At 45.6% G+C, this 23914-nt stretch overlaps 1 protein-coding gene across 1 annotated transcript; it reads left to right on the top strand.

The window, feature by feature from the left end:
• Nucleotides 1–3982: 3982 nt before the first annotated feature.
• On the top strand, nucleotides 3983–5680 carry LOC109735446 (probable inorganic phosphate transporter 1-7). Its single transcript, XM_020294658.3, has one exon. The coding sequence runs from the start codon at nucleotides 4094–4096 to the stop codon at nucleotides 5678–5680; it is 1587 nt and encodes a 528-aa protein (XP_020150247.1). The 5' UTR covers nucleotides 3983–4093.
• Nucleotides 5681–23914: the final 18234 nt, after the last annotated feature.

A 23914-nucleotide genomic window follows, 5' to 3' on the forward strand; every position in this document is an offset into this window, starting at 1 on the left:
GACGCCAACCATCATTACAAGTTTGCTAACTTAGAAATGCGAAGAGAAGTGGCAATACAAATATATCGCTCGGGGCGTGTGATGATTTGTTTAACCCGTTGCAACGCACGTGCATGGTCTTATATATTTATTTTTTAATCTAATCCTAACCACGATGTATTTGACCTTTTATATTTTCTGACAGAAAGTATGAGCTCCTGAATGTCTTGGAATTTAGCGGCTCATGAAAACGGATGTGCCTTTTAGTGAAGGAACCAGAGGGGAGGATACATAAGTACTTAACTTACTTTAAATTTCTACATCTTTTCACAAATAACTATCGTACTTGTGTACTGCCCATGCCTCCTTATCTGGCTTCTCCATGTGCATTAACTATTAAAGAATTTGAGGAAGAGACTGAAAGTCTATTTTCTCCATGTGTAACGGCTGGAAGATAATTTGAGGAAGAGATCAAAAGGCGCATAAATGAGTATTCTGATTCTGGTGTAAGAATGTTGGTTCTTGTATACCTTGTCTTTAATGAGAAAGACTATGCGATCAAGGAATACTTCAAACACTGCCAAACCATCTGGACACGGAGAGGCATGCTAATCTATGGCACTCTGCCATTTTATACAAGAGTCAATTACAGTGGTGGTGCTAGAACTTGTCGAACACGATCACTTTAGTGCTACAAGTTGTGGCATACATCGAAGTGGTGCAAAAACTTGGCTTTGAAGTGCAAATATAGTGCTTATCTCGGTGTATACGGAATCAACGCTGACTAGGCGCATGGGGCCCACTGTCAGTCCCTGGACCAGGAGAAGGGGTGTGTGACTTTTTTTTCCAGAAACACCCTCAAAATATATACTTTTCAATAGAAAATATATAAGTTGACGTGGACCCGTGATTATCTCGGGGTATACGGAATCAACGCTGACTAGGCGCATGGGGCCCACTGTCAGTCACTAGACCGAGAGAAGGGGTGTGTGACATTTTTTTCAGAAACACCCTCAAAATATATATTTTCATTAAAAAATATATAAGTTGACGTGGACCAGTGGGTCCGGCCTGTTGGGAGAGAGTGAAAAGTAAACAAAAAGAGTGGGCGGACGGTATCGCACACATAATCAGCAGCTTGCATGCAATCCGGCTAGACAATGCGCCAATCACAATACGATGTTTAATTTGGATAAGTAGGTTATATCTACTCAAAGAGAATGTGTGTGGAACTTAAATGGGCTACCGATACTGCAGTCCAATTTTCACTGGCATGTTTTTTATTTTTTCCTAAAACGTAAGTAATAAAAATTACGTTCATATATTTGTGTGTTATAAATATTAGGCGTACAAATGATGATTATTAAATAAAAAATTTAAATATACATCCATGTATTGTACAAAAACAATTAGTTAATATGGAAAAAGTTTAATCAATAAAAATTATCACAGACTCACGGATTATATTTATATTATTAAATATTAATATTAATATCAACAGTTTAAGGTTTAAATTATGAATATCTTCAATTATACAAACATTGAACTATACAAATACACAAATGATTGAAATGTTTGTATAACTATATTTTTAATTGTAATTCTAAAAAGATATTGATTTTTATTTTGAATCATACAATCTTTTTGTAACTCACAAATATTAATTTAAATATATGATTATTTTGTAAATAATACGTGATTTTTTTCAAAAATAATTCATTTTGTTTGTGTGTACAATATTTATGCACACAAATATACAATATTTATTTCATTTTGTTTAATTTTCACTTACACCTGACAGGTGGACCCACTGGTCATACAGGTGAAAAAATTGGCACCCCTCGCACACTGCCAACAGCTTTTTGTGAAAAAAAATTCGAGGGTGTTTCTGAAAAAAGTCTCAGACCGCCTTCTCCGGGTCCAGTGGCTGACAGCGGACTCCATGCGCCTTGTCAGTGCCGGTTCCGTATACAAAATGAGATCGACACTATTTGCACGTTAAAGCCAAGTTTTTGCATCACTTTGATGTATGCCACAACTTCTAGCACCAAAATGACCGTTTGCGTCAAGTTCTATCACCACCACTGTAATTGACTCTTTATACAATCATGTTTGCTTCATGCATGATCAACCTACATCACTTTTCCCATATGAAACTGGCCCCTTTGAATCAAAGAGGCTCTATAAATCTGTGTTTTCTCAAACTTGACTTCTCCTTAACTTGTAATCTGAAATTAGAGTATGTGGCGCACGATGCTGAAGTTTAGACCTTGGCCATTGGGAGAAGTCGTGCAGTGTGACATTTTCAAAATTGGCAAGTAGACTGCTCCCCTGTGACATTATGAGAATGATACTACAGTATCTTTGGCTTTATAATTTGACTCATGTTGAGTTTTCAAATGGGTGTCTTCTTGTTTGCGCAGATCTTGTCAGGAGCTTGTGCTTGCTGGCATCAAGCTATGGACTTGCAAGAAAAAGATATAAGGCCTCCTTTGGTTCATAGGAATTTTGTAGAAATTCTAGAGGATAGGAACTTTGTAGGAAAAATTCTTTTGGAGCCCTTTGGTTTGTAGGAACGGATTCCTATTCCTATGTATGGTAGGAATCAATCCTTCACATTTTAAAGGAAAAAAACATTAGTCTAGACTCAATGGAAAAATTCTTATCCTATGCATCAAATGACATATCTTTTTCTATAAGAATTGAGATGCATGTCATCTCACTTCCTTTATTTTTCCTATTCCTATATTATTCTTATCCTATGAACCAAAGGAGGCCTCAAGGTGTGTTTGGTGCTTATATGAGATCCCAGAAGATGATTATATGTACTACTTTGCTTTATTCTTTGTATTTATCTGTATATTAGTAAACAGATCTAGAGCATAGCCATTGCATTATGTGGTATCGGTGTGTGTTCACTGCAATCTTTTTGTATATTCATAAACGTGGAAATACTCTGTCAGAGTGGGTCAATTTGTATATCTGAGTGTCTGCACATGAATCTTGACTATATATAGCAATATAGGAACAAGAACCCCTTAAATTTTGTCATGTCACATCTACTGACTTTTCCTTCCAAATGTTTAAGTATTGAGATTTTTAAAAGAACATATTTTGTTTTTGTAATGTAGCATAAACATTCAACAACCATGTATTGTTAGCATGATCTGAGAACAAATTTGAGTGCACAAGGACGAGAAATATCATTTTGATCATGTGTCATAAAACATAAGTTCTTTTTTTTTTGCGGGGACATAAAACATAAGTTCAATGCGATGTGTAATTTGTGAGAGGTCTGCAAGACGTGATTACTGCAAGTTTAAACCCTGGGGTTTCAAAGGCACCTCAAAGTGTCACTGAAATAGCAGAGTAAATTGAATTGAAAACCCGATTGAAAGAAAGGCTTGCTGATGATATAAAAGGAGTTAACGACTTGTTCATCACACAAAGTTGAGAACTGGAAAAATATATGCGCCCCCCGTGCAACGCGCGTGCATTGTCCTAGTAAATATAAATTCATAGAAATGACTCTATTTTTTCCCAAACGGCACGACATATCACCATGGAACTTGACAAGTCAAAGCAACTTTAACATCACGGTGTATCGAATTTGATTCGGATTTTTTGGTACACGTTAGGTTACACGCATGTTTTGGTTCATGTGGCGAAGTTTGATCATGTGTGGCTATATACACAAAAATGTATGGATCTTGGGTACTGCAGACTAAACAAGAATATGCCCTTGGCTCCACACATTTTCGCATAGAAAACGAAAGCAAAACCTCCGCATGCACGTAAAAGAGCTTCGCAATGCATGGGAAACTCTGAGCCCCTCCATGTTGTTCTTTGCAGAAGGGAATCGATTTTTCTTTTGGGGCAGAGAAGAGAACCGTTAAACAGGGAGAAGTTGTTGGTCTCGAAGGAACGAAGGACCAGGAGCCCCGAATATGCTCAGCTCTCCGTATATACATGGCTGACAGACACCTGTGCCTTCTCCCTCAGTTCACTCCCATCCTAAACCTCAACAACCTTCCACCGCGGCGGATCGCACCACCACTTTCGCCGCCGGCCGGAACGCCCGCATAGAGAGAGGTTGTCTTGGCGTGCGGTGGCAATGGCGGGCGACCAGGTGCACGTGCTCTCGGCGCTGGACGGCGCCAAGACGCAGTGGTACCACTTCACGGCCATCATCGTCGCCGGCATGGGCTTCTTCACCGACGCCTACGACCTCTTCTGCATCTCCCTCGTCACCAAGCTCATCGGCCGCATCTACTACACCGTCCCGGGCTCGTCCCGCCCGGGCAGCCTCCCGCCGACCGTCTCCGCGGTCGTCAACGGCGTGGCCTTCGTCGGCACGCTCTCCGGCCAGCTCTTCTTCGGCTGGCTGGGTGACAAGGTCGGCCGGAAAAGCGTGTACGGCATGACGCTGATGCTGATGATCCTCTGCTCTGTCGCGTCGGGGCTCTCCTTCGGCAACACGCCCACCAGCGTCATGGCCACGCTCTGCTTCTTCAGGTTCTGGCTCGGCTTCGGCATCGGCGGCGACTACCCGCTCTCCGCCACCATCATGTCCGAGTACGCCAACAAGCGGACGCGCGGCGCCTTCATCGCCGCCGTCTTCGCGATGCAGGGGTTCGGCATCCTCGCCGGCGGCGGCGTGGCGATCGGGATCACGGCGCTGTTCAGGGACCTGTTCCCGGCGCCGCCGTACGCGGCGGACCCCGCGGCGTCCACCCCGGCGCAAGCGGACTACGTGTGGCGCATCGTCCTCATGCTCGGCGCCCTCCCCGCCGCGCTCACCTTCTACTGGCGGATGAAGATGCCGGAGACGGCGCGGTACACGGCGCTCATCGCCAAGAACGCCGAGCGCGCCGCGGCCGACATGTCCAAGGTGCTCCAGGTGGAGATCACCAAGGAGCAGGCCGGCGATCTGGAGACCGTGATTACCATCAAGTCCCACACGCCGCCGCCGTCGTTCGGCCTCTTCTCCGGGGAGTTCGTGCGGCGGCACGGGCTCCACCTCGTCGGCACCGCGTCCACGTGGCTCCTCCTGGACATCGCCTACTACTCGCAGAACCTGTTCCAGAAGGACATCTTCAGCGCCATCGGGTGGATCCCGCCGGCGCCGACGATGAGCGCGCTGGACGAGCTGTTCCACATCGCACGGGCCCAGATCCTGATCGCGCTCTGCGGCACCGTGCCGGGCTACTGGTTCACCGTCGCCTTCATCGACTCCGTCGGCCGGTTCAAGATCCAGCTCATGGGCTTCTTCATGATGACCACCTTCATGGTGGGCCTGGCCGTGCCCTACGACTACTGGACGGGCCAGGGCCACCAGGCCGGCTTCGTCGTCATGTACGCGCTCACCTTCTTCTTCGCCAACTTCGGGCCCAACGCCACCACCTTCATCGTCCCCGCAGAGATCTACCCCGCGAGGCTCCGCGCGACGTGCCACGGCATATCGGCGGCGTCGGGGAAGGTGGGCGCCATCATTGGGTCGTTCGGGTTCTTGTACCTTGCCCAGAGCCCCGACCCGGCCAAGACCGCCCATGGATACCACCCCGGCATCGGCGTGCGCTACTCGCTCCTCGTGCTCGCTGGCTGCAGCTTGATGGGGTTCCTGCTCACCTTCCTCGTTCCCGAGCCCAAGGGCAAGTCATTGGAGGAGATGTCGCGTGAGACCGAGCCCGACCATTGCTAACTGTCTACTCACATATGACTGTCGGTGAACACTGCATTTAGTTTTGGCAATTAGGAGATGGCGACACGGTGAAATAATCGTCAGAATTATTTTAAGGAGTAGAGGTTCTTCTTTCTCTGTATCGTAGTATGGTTGAATAGAATAAATAACATTTTATTTTACCTGTCATTGAGGTTTGGGGGATTTTTGTCCACACCCCCAGCAACACTAAAATTTAGAACGACTATTTCAATGTGTTTCTTCACGAGTTTATTTCTCAGAGAGCTCGTTGTGTGTTATACAATACTACAATTATGGGGATATGATTTAAGCACATCAAGGATAAAATAAACATCCCCGCAAAAAAAAGGATAAAATAAACATGCAAACCAGGTGAGCTGCCCTCGAAACCATATACGCTAAGAGTGGTTTTGGAGTGGCTCCGCCACATCTAGGGATGACAACAGCTTGATGGGGTTCATGCTCACCTTCCTCGTTCCCGAGCCCAAGGGCAAGTCCTTGGAGGAGATGTCGCGCGAGACCGAGCCCGACCATTGCTAGCTTGGGGGCGTCTCGTCGTTTATTTTTTTCATCGTTATACTCTAAAGCAACTCGTAGATGACTGTCTGCATTTTGTTTTTTGCAATTAGGGGATGGCGACATATGGTGGAATAATAATCAGAATTATTTCTTCTGGAAGTAGAAAGTCCTTCTCTTTCTGTGTGGTAGTACGGTTGAATAGGGTAAATAAACACAAAAGTTTACAAGGGTTTTCTTTCATTTGGATGCGTTTCTTAGAGCATCTATCGTTGCATATGACAAATATGACCCATCAAACACCCGCGGACTCTTAAATCTACACAAAAGCAAGCAAAGGAAAAAACCTATGTACTACATAGATCACCTAGCTACTCCTCATTGGAGACGTCGACTATCTCTGTGCTCGGCTCCGGGTACATGGGCGGCAGTTATCTCCGGCTCCTCCGGCTACTTCTCTCCGGCCTCCTCCTCTGTCTCCCCATCAAGTTCGGCAAAGAGCTTGTCGGTTGCCTCCCGCTCCTGCCGGAGGAAATGCCGGTTGACCTCCACATAGGCCTCATTCTGGATGGACTCCAGGTTGGCCCGTTGCTCCGCCGTCCCCGCGGCTTGGGCGACGGCGAACCCCGCCTCCGCCTCCTTCATGTTGAACCTGTTGGGGAACGTAGTAATTTCAAAAAAATTCCTACGCACACGCAAGATCATGATGATGCATAGCAACGAGAGGGGAGAGTGTTGTCCACGTACCCTCGTAGACCGAAAGCGGAAGCGTTAGTACAACACGGTTGATGTAGTCGTACGTCTTCACGATCCGACCGATCAAGTACCGAACGCACGGCACCTCCGAGTTCAGCACACGTTCAGCCCGATGACGTCCCTCGAACTCCGATCCAGCCGAGTGTTGAGGGAGAGTTTCGTCAGCACGACGGCGTGGTGACGATGATGATGTTCTACCGACGCAGGGCTTCGCCTAAGCACCGCTACAGTATTATCGAGGTGGACTATGGTGGAGGGGGGCACCGCACACGGCTAAAAGATCAAACGATCAATTGTTGTGTCTCTAGGGTGCCCCCCTGCCCCCGTATATAAAGGAGCAAGGGGGAGAGGTGCGGCCGGCCAGGAGGGGCGCGCCAGGAGGAGTCCTACTCCCACCGGGAGTAGGACTCCCTCCCTTTTCCTTGTTTGACTAGGAGTGGAGGGGGAAAGAGGAGGGGGAGAGGAAGGAAAGGGGGGCGCCGCCCCCCTCTCCTTGTCCTATTTGGACTAGGAGGGAGGGGCGCGCGGCCCTGCCCTGGCCGCCTCTCCTCTCTTCCATTAAGGCCCACTATGGCCCATTAAGCCCCCGGGGGGTTCCGGTAACCTCCCAGTACTCCGGTAAAATTCCGATTTCACCCGGAACACTTTCGATATCCAAACATAGGCTTTCAATATATCAATCTTCATGTCTCGACCATTTCGAGACTCCTCGTCATGTCCGTGATCACATCCGGGACTCCGAACAACCCTCGGTACATCAAAACATATTAACTCATATTATAACTGTCATCGAAACTTTAAGCGTGCGGACCCTGCGGGTTCGAGAACTATGTAGACATGATCGAGACACGTCTCCGGTCAATAACCAATAGCGGAACTTGGATGCTCATATTGGTTCCCACATATTCTACGAAGATCTTTATCGGTCAGACCGCATAACAACATACGTTGTTCCCTTTGTCATCGGTATGTTACTTGCCCGAGATTCGATCGCCGATATCTCAATACCTAGTTCAATCTCGTTACCGGCAAGTCTCTTTACTCGTTCCGTAATACATCATCCCGCAACAAACTCATTAGTTGCAATGCTTGCAAGGCTTAAGTGATGTGCATTACCGAGAGGGCCCAGAGATACCTCTCCGACAATCGGAGTGCCAAATCCTAATCTCGAAATACGCCAACCCAACAAGTACCTTCGGAGACACCTGTAGAGCACCTTTATAATCACCCAGTTACGTTGTGACGTTTGGTAGCACACAAAGTGTTCCTCCGGTAAACGGGAGTTGCATAAACTCATAGTCATAGAACATGTATAAGTCATGAAGAAAGCAATAGCAACATACTAAACGATCGTGTGCTAAGCTAACGGAATGGGTCAAGTCAATCACATCATTCTCCTAATGATGTGATCCCGTTAATCAAATGACAACTCATGTCAATGGCTAGGAAACATAACCATCTTTGATCAACGAGCGAGTCAAGTAGAGGCATACTAGTGACACTCTGTTTGTCTATGTATTCACACATGTATCATGTTTCCGGTTAATACAATTCTAGCATGAATAATAAACATTTATCATGATATAAGGAAATAAATAATAACTTTATTATTGCCTCTAGGGCATATTTCCTTCGGTCTCCCACTTGCACTAGAGTCAATAATCTAGATTACACAGTAATGATTCTAACACCCATGGAGCCTTGGTGTTGATCATGTTTTGCTCGTGGAAGAGGCTTAGTCAACGGGTCTGCAATATTCAGATCCGTATGTATCTTGCAAATTTCTATGTCTCCCACCTGGACTAAATCCCGGATGGAATTGAAGCGTCTCTTGATGTGCTTGGTTCTCTTGTGAAATCTGGATTCCTTCGCCAAGGCAATTGCACCAGTATTGTCACAAAAGATTTACATTGGACCTGATGCACTAGGTATGACACGTAGATCGGATATGAACTCCTTCATCCAGACTCCTTCGTTTGCTGCTTCCGAAGCAGCTATGTATTCCGCCTCACATGTAGATCCCGCCACGACGCTTTGTTTAGAACTGCACCAACTGACAGCTCCACCGTTCAATGTAAACACATATCCGGTTTGTGATTTAGAATCGTCCGGATTAGTGTCAAAGCTTGCATCAACGTAACCATTTACGATGAGCTCTTTGTCACCTCCATATACGAGAAACATATCCTTTGTCCTTTTCAGGTATTTCAGGATGTTCTTGACCGCTGTCCAGTGATCCACTCCTGGATTACTTTGGTACCTCCCTGCTAGACTTATAGCAAGGCACACATCAGGTCTGGTACACATCATTGCATACATGATAGAGCCTATGGCTGAAGCATAGGGAACATCTTTCATCTTCTCTCTATCTTCTGCAGTGGTCGGGCATTGAGTCTTACTCAACTTCACACCTTGTAACACAGGCAAGAACCCTTTCTTTGCTTGATCCATTTTGAACTTCTTCAAAACTTTGTCAAGGTATGTGCTTTGTGAAAGTCCAATTAAGCGTCTTGATCTATCTCTATAGATCTTGATGCCCAATATATACGCAGCTTCACCGAGGTCTTTCATTGAAAAACTCTTATTCAAGTATCCCTTTATGCTATCCAGAAATTCTATATCATTTCCAATCAGCAATATGTCATCCACATATAATATCAGAAATGCTACAGAGCTCCCACTCACTTTCTTGTAAATACAGGCTTCTCCAAAAGTCTGTACAAAACCAAATGCTTTGATCACACTATCAAAGCGTTTATTCCAACTCCGAGAGGCTTGCACCAGTCCATAAATGGATCGCTGGAGCTCGCACACTTTGTTAGCTCACTTTGGATCGACAAAACCTTCCGGTTGCATCATATACAACTCTTCTTCCAGAAATCCATTCAGGAATGCAGTTTTGACATCCATTTGCCAAATTTCATAATCATAAAATGCGGCAATTGCTAACATGATTCGGACAGACTTAAGCATCGCTACGGGTGAGAAGGTCTCATCGTAGTCAATCCCTTGAACTTGTCAAAAATCTTTTGCAACAAGTCGAGCTTTATAGACAGTAACATTACCGTCAGCGTCAACCAAAGTCCACACTTTGTTCTCATACATGGACCCCATCTCAGATTTCATGGCCTCAAGCCATTTCCTGGAATCTGGGCTCACCATCGCTTCTTCATAGTTCGTAGGTTCGTCATGGTCCAGTAACATAACTTCCAGAACATGATTACCGTACCACTCTGGTGCGGATCTTACTCTGGTTGACCTACGAGGTTCAGTAATAACTTGATCTGAAGTTTCATGATCATCATCATTAACTTCCTCACTAATTGGTGTAGGTGTCGCAGAAACCGGTTTCTGTGATGTACTACTTTCCAATAAGGGAGCAGGTACAGTTACCTCATCAAGTTCTACTTTCCTCCCACTCACTTCTTTCGAGAGAAACTCCTTCTCTAGAAAAATTCCGAATTTATCAACAAAAGTTTTGCCTTCGGATCTGTGATAGAAGGTGTACCCAACAGTCTCCTTTGGGTATCCTATGAAGACACATTTCTCCGATTTGGGTTCGAGCTTATCAGGTTGAAGCTTTTTCACATAAGCATCGCAGCCCCAAACTTTAAGAAATGACAACTTTGGTTTCTTGCCAAACCACAGTTCATAAAGCGTCGTCTCAACGGATTTTGATGGTGCCATATTTAACGTGAATGCGGACGTCTCTAAAGCATAACCCCAAAACGGTAGCGGTAAATCAGTAAGAGACATCATAGATCGCACCATATCTAGTAGAGTACGATTACGACGTTCGGACACACCATTACGCTGTGGTGTTCCGGGTGGCGTGAGTTGCGAAACTATTCCGCATTGTTTCAAATGAAGACCAAACTCATAACTCAAATATTCTCCTCCACGATCAGATCGTAGAAACTTTATTTTCTTGTTACGATGATTTTCAACTTCACTCTGAAATTCTTTGAACTTTTCAAATGTTTCAGACTTATGTTTCATTAAGTAGATATACCCATATATGCTCAAATCATCTGTGAAGGTGAGAAAATAACGATATCCGCCACGAGCCTCAATATTCATCGGACCACATACATCTGTATGTATGATTTCCAACAAATCTGTTGCTCTCTCCATAGTACCGGAGAACGGCGTTTTAGTCATCTTGCCCATGAGGCACGGTTCGCAAGTACCAAGTGATTCATAATCAAGTGGTTCCAAAAGTCCATCAGTATGGAGTTTCTTCATGCGCTTTACACCGATATGACCTAAACGGCAGTGCCACAAATAAGTTGCACTATCATTATCAACTCTGCATCTTTTGGCTTCAATATTATGAATATGTGTATCACTACTATCGAGATTCAACAAAAATAGACCACTCTTCAAGGGTGCGTGACCATAAAAGATATTACTCATATAAATAGAACAACCATTATTCTCTGATTTAAATGAATAACCGTCTCGCATCAAACAAGATCCAGATATAATGTTCATGCTTAACGTTGGCACCAAATAACAATTATTTAGGTCTAAAACTAATCCCGAAGGTAGATGTAGAGGTAGCGTGTCGACCGCGATCACATCGACTTTGGAACCATTTCCCACGCGCATCGTCACCTCGTCCTTAGCCAATCTTCGCTTAATCCGTAGCCCCTGTTTCGAGTTGCAAATATTAGCAACAGAACCAGTATCAAATACCCAGGTGCTACTGCGAGCATTAGTAAGGTACACATCAATAACATGTATATCACATATACCTTTGTTCACCTTGCCATCCTTCTTATCCGCCAAATACTTGGGGCAGTTCCGCTTCCAGTGACCAGTCTGCTTGCAGTAGAAGCACTTAGTCTCAGGCTTAGGTCCAGACTTGGGTTTCTTCTCCTGAACAACAACTTGCTTGCTGTTCTTCTTGAAGTTCCCCTTCTTCTTCCCTTTGCCCTTTTTCTTGAAACTGGTGGTCTTATTGACCATCAACACTTGATGCTCGTTTTTTATTTCTACCTCCGCAGCCTTTAGCATTGCAAAGAGCTTGGGAATTGTCTTATCCATCCCTTGCATGTTATAGTTCATCACGAAGCTCTTGTAGCTTGGTGGCAGTGATTGGAGAATTCTGTCAATGACGCTATCATCCGGAAGATTAACTCCCAGTTGAATCATGTGATTATTATACCCAGACATTTTGAGTATATGCTCACTGACAGAACTATTCTCCTCCATCTTGCAGCTGCAGAACTTATTGGAGACTTCATATCTCTCAATCTGGGCATTCTTTTGAAATATTAATTTCAACTCCTGGAACATCTCATATGCTCCATGACGTTCAAAACGTCGTTGAAGTCCCGGTTCTAAGCCGTAAAGCATGGCACATTGAACTATCGAGTAGTCATCAACACGTGACTGCCAGGCATTCACAATGTCTGCAGTTGCTGGCGCAGGTGGTACACCTAGCGGTGCTTCCAGGACGTAATTCTTCTATGCAGCAATGAGGATAATCCTCAAGTTACGGACCCAGTCCGTGTAATTGCTACCATCATCTTTCAACTTTGCTTTCTCAAGGAACGCATTAAAATTCAACGGAACAACAGCACAGGCCATCTATCTACAATCAACATAGACAAGCAAGATACTATCAGGTACTAAGTTCATGATAAATTCAAGTTCAATTAATCATATTACTTAAGAACTCCCACTTAGATAGACATCCCTCTAATCCTCTAAGTGATCACGTGATCCATATCAACTAAACCATGTCCGATCATCACGTGAGATGGAGTAGTTTCAACGGTGAACATCACTATGTTGATCATATCTACTATATGATTCACGCTCGACCTTTCGGTCTCCGTGTTCCGAGGCCATATCTGTTATATGCTAGGCTCGTCAAGCTTAACCTGAGTATTCCGCGTGTGCAACTATTTTGCACCCGTTGTATTTGAACGTAGAGCCTATCACACCGATCATCACGTGGTGTCTCAGCACGAAGAACTTTCACAACGGTGCATACTCAGGGAGAACACTTATACTTTGATAATTTAGTGAGGCATCATCTTATAATGCTACCGTCAATCAAAGAAAGATAAGATGCATAAAAGATAAACATCACATGCAATCAATATAAGTGATATGATATGGCCATCATCATCTTGTGCTTGTGATCTCCATCTCCGAAGCACCGTCATGATCACCAACGTCACCGGCGCGACACCTTGATCTCCATCGTAGCATCGTTGTCGTCTCGCCAATCTTATGCTTCTACGACTATCGCTACCGCTTAGTGATAAAGTAAAGCATTACAGGGTGATTGCATTGCATACAATAGAGCGACAACCATATGGCTCCTGCCAGTTGCCGATAACTCGGTTACAAAACATGATCATCTCATACAATAAAATTTAGCATCATGTCTTGACCATATCACATCACAACATGCCCTGCAAAAACAAGTTAGACGTCCTCTACTTTGTCGTTGCAAGTTTTACGTGGCTGCTATGGGCTTAGCAAGAACCGTTCTTACCTACGCATCAAAACCACAACGATGGTTTGTCAGGTTGGTGTTGTTTTAACCTTCGCAAGGACCGGGCGTAGCCACACTCGGTTCAACTAAAGTTGGAGAAACTGACACCTGCCAGCCACCTCTGTGCAAAGCACGTCGGAAGAACCAGTCTCACGTAAGCGTACGCGTAATGTCGGTCTGGGCCGCTTCATCCAACAATACCGCCGAACCAAAGTATGACATGCTGGTAAGCAGTATGACTTATATCGCCCACAACTCACTTGTGTTCTACTCGTGCATATAACATCAACGCATAAAACCAGGCTCGGATGCCACTGTTGGGGAACGTAGTGATTTCAAAAAAAATTCTACGCACACGCAAGATCATGGTGATGCATAGCAACGAGAGGGGAGAGTGTTGTCCACGTACCCTCGTAGACCGAAAGCGGAAGCGTTAGTACAACGCGGTTGATGTAGTCGTACGTCTTCACGATCCGACCGATCAAGTACCGAACGCACGGCACCTCCGAGTTCAGCACACGTTCAGCCCGATGACGTCCCTCGAACTCCGATCCAGCCGAGTGTTGAGGGAGAGTTTCATCAGCACGACGGCGTGGTAACGATGATAATGTTCTACCGACGCAGGGCTTCGCCTAAGCACCGCTACAGTATTATCGAGGTGGACTATGGTGGAGGGGGCACCGCACACGGCTAAAAGATCAAACGATCAATTGTTGTGTCTCTAGGGTGCCCCCCTGCCCCCGTATATAAAGGAGCAAGGGGGAGAGGTGCGGCCGGCCAGGAGAGGCGCGGAGGGGGAAAGAGGAGGGAGAGGGGAAGGAAGGGGGGGGGCGCCGCCCCCTCTCCTTGTCCTATTAGGACTAGGGGGAAGGGGCGCGCGGCCTTGCCCTGGCCGCCTCTCCTCTCTTCCATTAAGGCCCACTATGGCCCATTAAGCCCCCGGGGGGTTCCGGTAACCACCCGGTACTCCGGTAAAATTCCGATTTCACCCGGAACACTTCCGATATCCAAACATAGGCTTCCAATATATCAATCTTCATGTCTCGACCATTGCGAGACTCCTCGTCATGTACGTGATCACATCCGGGACTCCGAACAACCTTCGGTACATCAAAACATATAAACTCATAATATAACTGTCATCGAAACTTTAAGCGTGCGGACCCTACTAGTTCGAGAACTATGTAGACATGACCGAGACACGTCTCCGGTCAATAAGCAATAGCGGAACCTGGATGCTCATATTGGTTCCCACATATTCTACGAAGATCTTTATCGGTCAGACCGCATAACAACATACGTTGTTCCCTTTGTCATCGGTATGTTACTTGCCCGAGATTCGATCGTCGGTATCTCAATACCTAGTTCAATCTCGTTACCAGCAAGTCTCTTTACTCGTTCCGTAATACATCATCCCGCAACAAACTCATTAGTTGCAATGCTTGCAAGGCTTAAGTGATGTGCATTACCGAGAGGGCCCAGAGATACCTCTCCGACAATCGGAGTGCCAAATCCTAATCTCGAAATACACCAACCCAACAAGTACCTTCGGAGACACCTGTAGAGCACCTTTATAATCACCTAGTTACGTTGTGACGTTTGGTAGCACACAAAGTGTTCCTCCGGTAAACGGGAGTTCCATAATCACATAGTCATAGGAACATGTATAAGTCATGAAGAAAGTAATAGCAACATACTAAACGATCGTGTGCTAAGCTAACGGAATGGGTCAAGTCAATCACATCATTCTCCTAATGATGTGATCCCGTTAATCAAATGACAACTCATGTCAATGGCTAGGAAACATAACCATCTTTGATCAACGAGCTAGTGAAGTAGAGGCATACTAGTGACACTCTGTTTGTCTATGTATTCACACATGTATCATGTTTCCGGTTAATACAATTCTAGCATGAATAATAAACATTTATCATGATATAAGGAAATAAATAATAACTTTATTATTGCCTCTAGGGCATATTTCCTTCAGAACCTTGGAACAGGTTGCTCGGCCTCGTCATCCTCCGGATCTGCCACCTCAAGTGGCTCCGGCAGCTGCTCTCCGTCCTCCTCCAACTCCTCCTTCTCTGGCGAGTCCGGAGGCAGCCCGACAGCGATGCAGGCGGCGCGCCTAGCCTGGATCTCCTCTGCGATCTGCCTCCGGCGCTCCGGCGTGAGCATAGCGTATGTGGTGATCTTCTGTCGTACCATGGCGATGTCGGAGAGCGTGGGAGAGCAGAGAAGAGGAGGCGGATGCGTTCGGTTGCGGCGCAGCGCGGGGAGAGGTGGATGGGCTAGGGTTAGGGGACGCCGGCCGGCTTAAATAGTTGGATTTGGCCTCAGGCGGCGAGCCGGAGCGGCGCCACGCGGCGTTTACACCGCAGTAACGAAGGAGGCATCCGTTGGACCATCCACCGCAGTACGCACAAAAAGTCTGGTGTTGAAATAAGTTTAAAAAATGAAATGCCTTTGTAACACACGAGTTTTCGTGTGAAACCCTGGTACTTCAAAAGAGATTGTCCATTTTGTACACGAAGTGCATCTAGTTTTTGCCGTAACCCTCTCAACTTTGTAGCACATGCTATGTGGGTGAAATGATGATACCATGCCTACTTTCAACCTTTTCAGAGTTCATTTGTAGTGCTTTTCAATTTCAGGGTCATTTAGCTCAAAAAAACAGTAAATGCATGAAAAATAGTAAATGAAGTCAGAAAGGGTTGAAAAATGATGGCGTGGCTTTGAATGGCGCATACTGAACGCACAAAAAGTCTGGAGTTGAAATAAGTTAAAAAATATGAAATGCCTTTGTAACAGACGAGTTTTCGTCTGAAACCCTAATACTTCAAAAGAGATTGTCCATTTTGTACACGAAGTGCATCCAGTTTTTGCCGTAACCCTCTCAACTTTTTAGCACATGCTATGTGGGTGAAATGATAATACCATGCCAACTTTCAACCTTTTCAGAGTTCATTTGTAGTACTTTTCAATTTCAGGGTCATTTAGCTCAAAAAATCAGTAAATGCATGAAAAATAGCAAATGAAGTTCTTTAGTCACGGTTGGAGCCACCAACCGGACTAAAGGCCTTGTCCTAGTGGTGGCTAAAATTTAGTCCCACCTCGCCCAGCAAGAGGGACTCGCAGCGGTTTATAAGCCCTGAGTGGAGAGATGAAGAAAAATGAAGGAGAGGCGCAATGCTCACCTGCACGTTGCTTAGCTCCAGGCCTTGAGGAAATGGTGTAGACTGCATGGAGCTATCTACAGTTTCTCAAGGCCTGGAGCTAACCAAAGTGCAGGTGAGCATTGCGCCTCTCCTTCATTTTTAATAACTTATTTTAACTCTAGACATTCTGTGTGTTCATTATGCACCATTCAAAGGCACATCATCAATGTTCAATCATTTTATGCCTTTATTTGCTATTTTTCATGCATTTAATGATTTTGGACATAATATTTCTTCGCGTTTCAAATGCTGAAACACATAAGTGCCCTAATTAACTATTACAAAGATTCCCTCTGGTTTGTCCGAAGTGGTTCACATACCTCCTTGATAAAAATATCTATGTCAACTTGATGGGCATAATTTGTCATAAACACGAAATGCAACAAATAGTTATAAAAGAGAATATACCACATCTGAATCATAACCCGAACGAGGGCCGACGGGGACTGATATCAATACCATGGCACTATGTATAACAAACAACGTACGGGTAAGATAATTATACAAGTAACTATATATCTAAATCACACAAACATGATTTTTTATATAAAAATATAAGAACAAGAGGCTCACTACAAGATGGTGCCGGCGACGGGACGGTGCGGGCGATCGACGGTGGTTAGGACGGAGACGGGAAGGCACTAAGTAAACCACACCTACATATGCAAACTAAGAGTTATTTTGACATCAAATTGCATATAAATCAAATAGTACCATATATAATTCCTCCCAAAATATAACCCACAAATCACTATACTTATAGAGCATTGCAAGAGCTAAGCTAGCAGTGAGAGATGAAAGGACAAAGTTGCTAACCTTTGTGATCATTTGGATGGATGGGGTGCCTTCAAATCTTGGACAAATTTTGGCAAAAATGGAGGTGGTCTCGAGCAAGAGGGAAAGAAAACAGAGAGAAGGGAAAAAACAGAGCACTTCGGCTCGGGCTGGAAGAAGCACAATATATAGTGATATCTTTAGTCCCGGTTGGTTATACGAACCGGGACTAAAGGTTCATTTCTAGTACCGGTTCATGGCATGAACCGGTACTAAAGGTGCTGATGGGGCCCCAGCCTGACAACAGCCTGCCACCACCTCTTTAGTACCGGTTCGTGGCTCGAACCGGTACTAAAGGTTCGCCACGAACCGGTACTAATGAGCGCCGCCCGCCTAGCCGTTGGAACCGGCACTAATGGTCACATTAGTACCGGTTCAGTTACAAACTGGGACTAATGTGCTTCACATTAGACCCTTTTTCTACTAGTGTGGCCCTTTGTTGCTAATGGAGGTAGGCTCACCACATTAGGTGGCTGGAAATTGGGGCCCTCGCGTGGACGCTCTGGACGATCCCCAATAGACTTGTGATTCAGCGCATCCCGCTTCGACGTGCTACTGACGCCCTCTTCAAAGTCTCTGGTTACTTGCAGCTTTAGCTGCCGCTTAGTCGCCCCCAGGACCGAGACGCCATCTCTGCCTTCATCGCCGGCCTTCGCTCGATGGCTGTTCGTCTGTCGCCGCCGCAGCCGCCGCCACCACCGGAGCCTGATTAGGGGCCGGGCGATCTCTCCGGCCTCTCCGGGCTGTTCCGTTTTCTTTTTTTGTTTTGGGCTTGTTGGGTTGTGCCCTCAGCAGAACCTTTTGTACTCTGTCGTGAGACTTGGGTGTGTGTGTTGTGGACTAGTCCATGTATGGTTGCTCTGTGGCGGTTTGCTTTATCTACAAAGCGGGGCGAAAGCCTTTTTCGGTAATGGAGGTAGGTGGAGCTGTATTTCTTGAGTTCTTCGTGAAGATACACGCATATTGGTGAGGAAGGTTGAGATTACACGGGATAACATATTGGCAACCCATATCTGTTAACAAGCTAGATTTTTTTTTAAATGTGCTACTATACAAAAGAAGTACGTACCAGTTGGCTCTTTAATCCTCTTTCTGGAGAACAGATAATATCAACCATTTTTCTTTGGGAATGCCATTTGACACACTTTATTGCATCAAATAGTAGTTACATAGTTCAAAATATCTGAGAAAATAAGGAAATTAACATACCATTACCTACATTCCTAAATATAAGACGTTCAAAAACGTTTTGTATTTACAAATGGAGGTAGTACTAGCGAGGAGACGCTTGGCTCACCAATTGCTTATACCATATTTCCAACTATCATATCTCTTTTTCATTACTATACTTCCTCCGTAATATAAAAGATCGTTTGGGCTGGGGGGGGGGGGGGGGGGGGGGGCACGGCCCCCTCAGGCCATAACATAGCTCCGCCGTTGAGTGATTAGCATGTTATAATCTTGTCTTATAGTATTATGACTAATTGGGGCACTATAATAGGGCTCCACGATGATTCTAGAGAATATATCACCCATGGATAGCCGTTGGACTCTAATTGCATGACTAAGAGTACACAATGGATGGATCCGATTTCATGTGGGCGGCAGAGTCCTCGATCTTTAGGGCATGTCCAACGCAGGCGCTAAGGGAGAGGGGCCAGGATTAATTTCCCTGTTAATCGGCAGTTACCACGGCTATTCCCAGCGCCTGATGCCACATCGATGCAAACAAAGGCATCGAGCGCTTGGCTATTTTCCTACCGCGCGAGTAGAGAAACGAACGTCGGGCCTCCGTATATTTAGAGCCCGTGATTAGCGCCTTGCGTTGGAGGATATAAAGCGCCTAGCTCTTTTTCAATTTTCTGCTATTTATTTTTTTACTGTAAGCGCCTGCTTAAGAGTCTACCAGTGTAGATGCCCTTAGGGCATCTACAACACCGGTGCTTAGGCGAGGCGCCAGGCTTCTATTCCTGGCCGTTATGGCCGAATCCCGTTCGATCAAGGGATTTTGGCTAGCGTCGATGCAAAGCCAGGCACCGGACACTCGGCCTTTTTTTCTCGCACGAGCCTTTTTTTTCTCGAGTGCTACCCATATCTTTTACGAGAAAAACAATCCCATTAGCGCTCAAATAGGCGCCCCGCGTTGGACAGGCAGACTCCTGCTCTGATCTTATTATCTTAATTAATTTTTTTATTGTCTTAGCGCCCAAACAAGCATCTTTGCATTGTAGATGCCCTTACGAGTCAATAGATGAAGTAAACAGCTAGCAGTCCGGGAAAGGATAGACACCACAGCCGGTTTGCTTAGCCAGCCCCTGTACGTCAACGAACATATCTAGACATATAGGGAGGAATCGTGCAGAACAAATCACCTAACGGGACAACGAACATATGCATCTTTGAGGCGAGGACGATAATCCAGAGGCTTGGACGAGCTCGCCTACTCACGTCATCGATAGGCGTGCTTGTTTCGGGATGCGGGACGAGCAGCGTATTTGTCGGACGTATTGTTGCCCGAAGTTACGAGACTACCTATAGTAAAAGTAACATAGATGGTAATATTACACATATTTAGACAAAATAAATGATGTGACAAATAATTGATAATGAAAAAGATGAATTCATTAACATAGCTAGTTACTCATATTATGGGTAACATCACACATATCAAGACAAAATTAGTTTATAACCTAATAAATAAAGTGTTGTATGACATCACATATATTACTCCCCACTATAAAGGTAGTAACATAGACAAATTATATATACATGTTATACTTTTTTTTGAGAGGACATATACATGTTATACTAGTCTAACTTACTCACCACTATGGATAGTCTGAAAGGAGTATGCGAGGGAGGTTGTCCCACGGGACAGATTGACGTTTGTCAAATCCAAAGACGGCGAGGCATCATGTGGTCACAGGCAGCACCCTAGGTGAAGGTTGTTGAAATATATTGTCCACCTCCCTCCACCAGTTCGGACTTTTGGATGAGTTGGCTGGAGCATGAATTCAATATGGTATCAGAGCCAAGAGGTCTTGAGTTCAAGACCCTGCCAACGCAGTATTAAATAAAACGATTCTGCGGTCTACATCGATCCCAGGTCTAAGGACTAAAATAGCCTAGACGCGCGGGGGAGTGTTGAAATATATTGCCCACCTCCCTCAACCAGTTCGGACTTTTGGATGAGTTGGTTGGAGCATGAATTCAATAAGGGTAACTACGTGATTAGATTACATTTAAAAACAGCATGTTAGATATTTGCATTTATTTTCCTTTTATCAAACGAGATAAAATTTAATATGATTCCAACAGCTTTAGAGTATACATTTATGCACACAAAAAACTAGAATATTTACAACCGGATGCATCAAACCCTTGTCAAACGTCCGGGCACAACCTAGTCATCGTCCAGATAAAAAAACGCCATCCAACTAGCCCCACTACAGACAACCCAAACGTTTAGATTGTCCGACACTCCTCAAAACCAGCACATATATGGAGCGGGTATTGGTTGCCCAGACGTGTCGGTCACATCGGATATGACAGACTAGGCCCATCCAAAATCCGCTTCAAATTGACCACACTCCTTTTGCGTCCATCCTCCATTTCCTGCGTTTGGGCCGTTGTCTCATCCATCCTTGTTCCCTGTCCGTGCCCCCGTCCTTGTCCGCCGTAGTAGATGTTGACGTCGAGTGCCCCGTCCCCCACCGTCACCATGGGTGATACATTCTGACATTTTTATCAATCCTATTTCTAAAATACATGTTGACGTTTTTCAAATATACATTGAACATTTTTCGGATACACTCCTAAGCATTTTTTGAATACATGTTCAACACTTGTCAAATGCACGTTGAGTATTTCTAAAATACATGGTGAATATTTTTAAACACACGTTGAACATTTTTCAAAGCCGTGTCAAATATTTTTTTCTAAATACACGGTAAAAGTTTCTTTAAATGAGTTGAATATTTCTTAAGTTACCTGCTAAAATTTGTAAAACACTCCCTCCGTTCCAAAATAGATGAGCCAACTTTATACTAACTTTATATTAAAGTTAGTACAAAGTTAGAGCAACTCCAATGGGGCGACCCATTTTCGTCTGCCCGCGTCCGTTTGGGTCGGCGCGGACAAAAGTGGCGGCCCAACGCGCCGACCGAAACTCAAATCGTGTCCGCCCGGCGTCCGCGCCGACCCATTTCCGGCCCAAAATTGCGCCTGGAATGCGTCGGCGCGGACGCGAAGCGGACGCGCCGCGCGTCTCCTCGCCGTCCGCCGCGTCCCCATCTGGCGGCCATCCAACTACGACGGCCAACATAATTTATGACGACCGCCCACCTTGGGCCCACGCGTCAGTGACGGCGGTCGTCCTTTTTTAAGCCGGGCGTGCGGCGGGGCCGTCCTCATCCACTACCACTCGCCCCCCGTCCCCATCTGGCCACCCCTGCTCCCACGCCGGCGACAACCCTAGCCATTGATACGTCTCCAACGTATCTATACTTTTTGATTGCTCCATGCTATATTATCTTCTGTTTTGGACATTATTGGGCTTTATTATTCACTTTTATATTATTTTTGGGACTAACCTATTAACCGGAGGCCCAACCCAAAATTGTTGTTTTTTTTTTGCCTATTTCAGAGTTTCGCAGAAAAAGAATATCAAACGGAGTCCAAACGGAATGAAACCTTCGGGAACGTGATTTTTGGAACGAACATGATCCAGGAGACTTGGACCCTAAGTCAAGGAAGCTTCCAGGAAGCCACGAGGTAGGGGGCGCGCCTACCCCCCCCCCCAGGCGCGCCCTCCACCCTCGTGGGCCCCACGTTGCTCCACCGACGTACTCCTTCCTCCTATATATACCTACATACCCCCAAACGATCAGATACGGAGCCAAAAACCTAATTCCACCGCCGCAACCTTCTGTACCCACGAGATCCCATCTTGGGGCCTGTTCCGGAGCTCCGCCGGAGGGGGCATCCATCACGGAGGGCTTCTACATCAACACCATAGCCTCTCCGATGAAGTATGAGTAGTTTACCTCAGACCTTCGGGTCCATAGTTAGTAGCTAGATGGCTTCCTCTCTCTTTTTGGATCTCAATACAATGTTCTCCCCCTCTCTCGTGGAGATCTATTCGATGTAATCTTCTTTTGCGGTGTGTTTGTTGAGACCGATGAATTGTGGGTTTATGATCAAGTTTATCTATGAACAATATTTGAATCTTCTGAATTCTTTTATGTATGATTGGTTATCTTTGCAAGTCTCTTCGAATTATCAGTTTGGTTTGGCCTACTAGATTGATCTTTCTTGCAATGGGAGAAGTGCTTAGCATTGGGTTCAATCTTGCGGTGTCCTTTCCCAGTGACAGTAGGGGCAGCAAGGCACGTATTGTATTGTTACCATCGAGGATAACAAGATGGGGTTTTTATCATATTGCATGAATTTATCCCTCTACATCATGTCATCTTGCTTAAGGCGTTACTCTGTTCTTATGAACTTAATACTCTAGATGCATGTTGGATAGCGGTCGATGTGTGGAGTAATAGTAGTAGATGCAGGCAGGAGTCGGTCTATTTGTCTCGGACGTGATGCCTATATACATGATCATACCTAGATATTCTCATAACTATGCTCAATTCTGTCAATTGCTCAACAGTAATTTGTTCACCCACCGTAAAATACTTATGATCTCGAGAGAAGCCACTAGTAAAACCTATGCCCCCCGGGTCTATCTTCATCATATTAATCTTCCAACACTTAGTTATTTCCGTTGCTTTTTACTTTGCTTTTATTTTACTTTGCATCTTTATCATAAAAATACCAAAAATATTATCCTATCATATCTATCAGATCTCACTCTCGTAAGTGACCGTGTAGGGATTGACAACCCCTTAACGCGTTGGTTGCGAGGATTTATTTGTTTGTGTAGGTGCGAGGGACTTGCGTGTAGCCTCCTACTGGATTAATACCTTGGTTCTCAAAAACTGAGGGAAATACTTACGCTACTTTGCTGCAGCACCCTTTCCTCTTCAAGGGAAACCAACGCAGTGCTCAAGAGGTAGCAGCCACCGCCAGCATAGGTTTCTTCGCCGGCATCGGCAGCAGCCGCAAGGGCAAATCCCCCGCCCGCCATTCCCCTTCCCTCCCCGCCCTCCTCGCGCCGGCGCGCGCTCCCCGGCAGAGGCAGCGCATCAGCGTGCCGTTGCACCAGGCCGAGTGGCACTGGCACCACCGTGTGCCTCTGCCGTACCCGGACGTGACGCTGCCGCATGACTGGCATTTGGATCCGGAGAGGATCCCAGTGCCGGCGGCGCCGCGGACGGCGAGGGCCCATGCGGAGGAGGTGCGGTGCCGGCGGGCGTTGCTGACGTCGGAGCAGCGCGCCGA

This window comes from Aegilops tauschii, chromosome 4 (assembly GCF_002575655.3).
Source record: "Aegilops tauschii subsp. strangulata cultivar AL8/78 chromosome 4, Aet v6.0, whole genome shotgun sequence".
Classification (NCBI taxonomy): Eukaryota; Viridiplantae; Streptophyta; class Magnoliopsida; order Poales; family Poaceae; genus Aegilops; species Aegilops tauschii.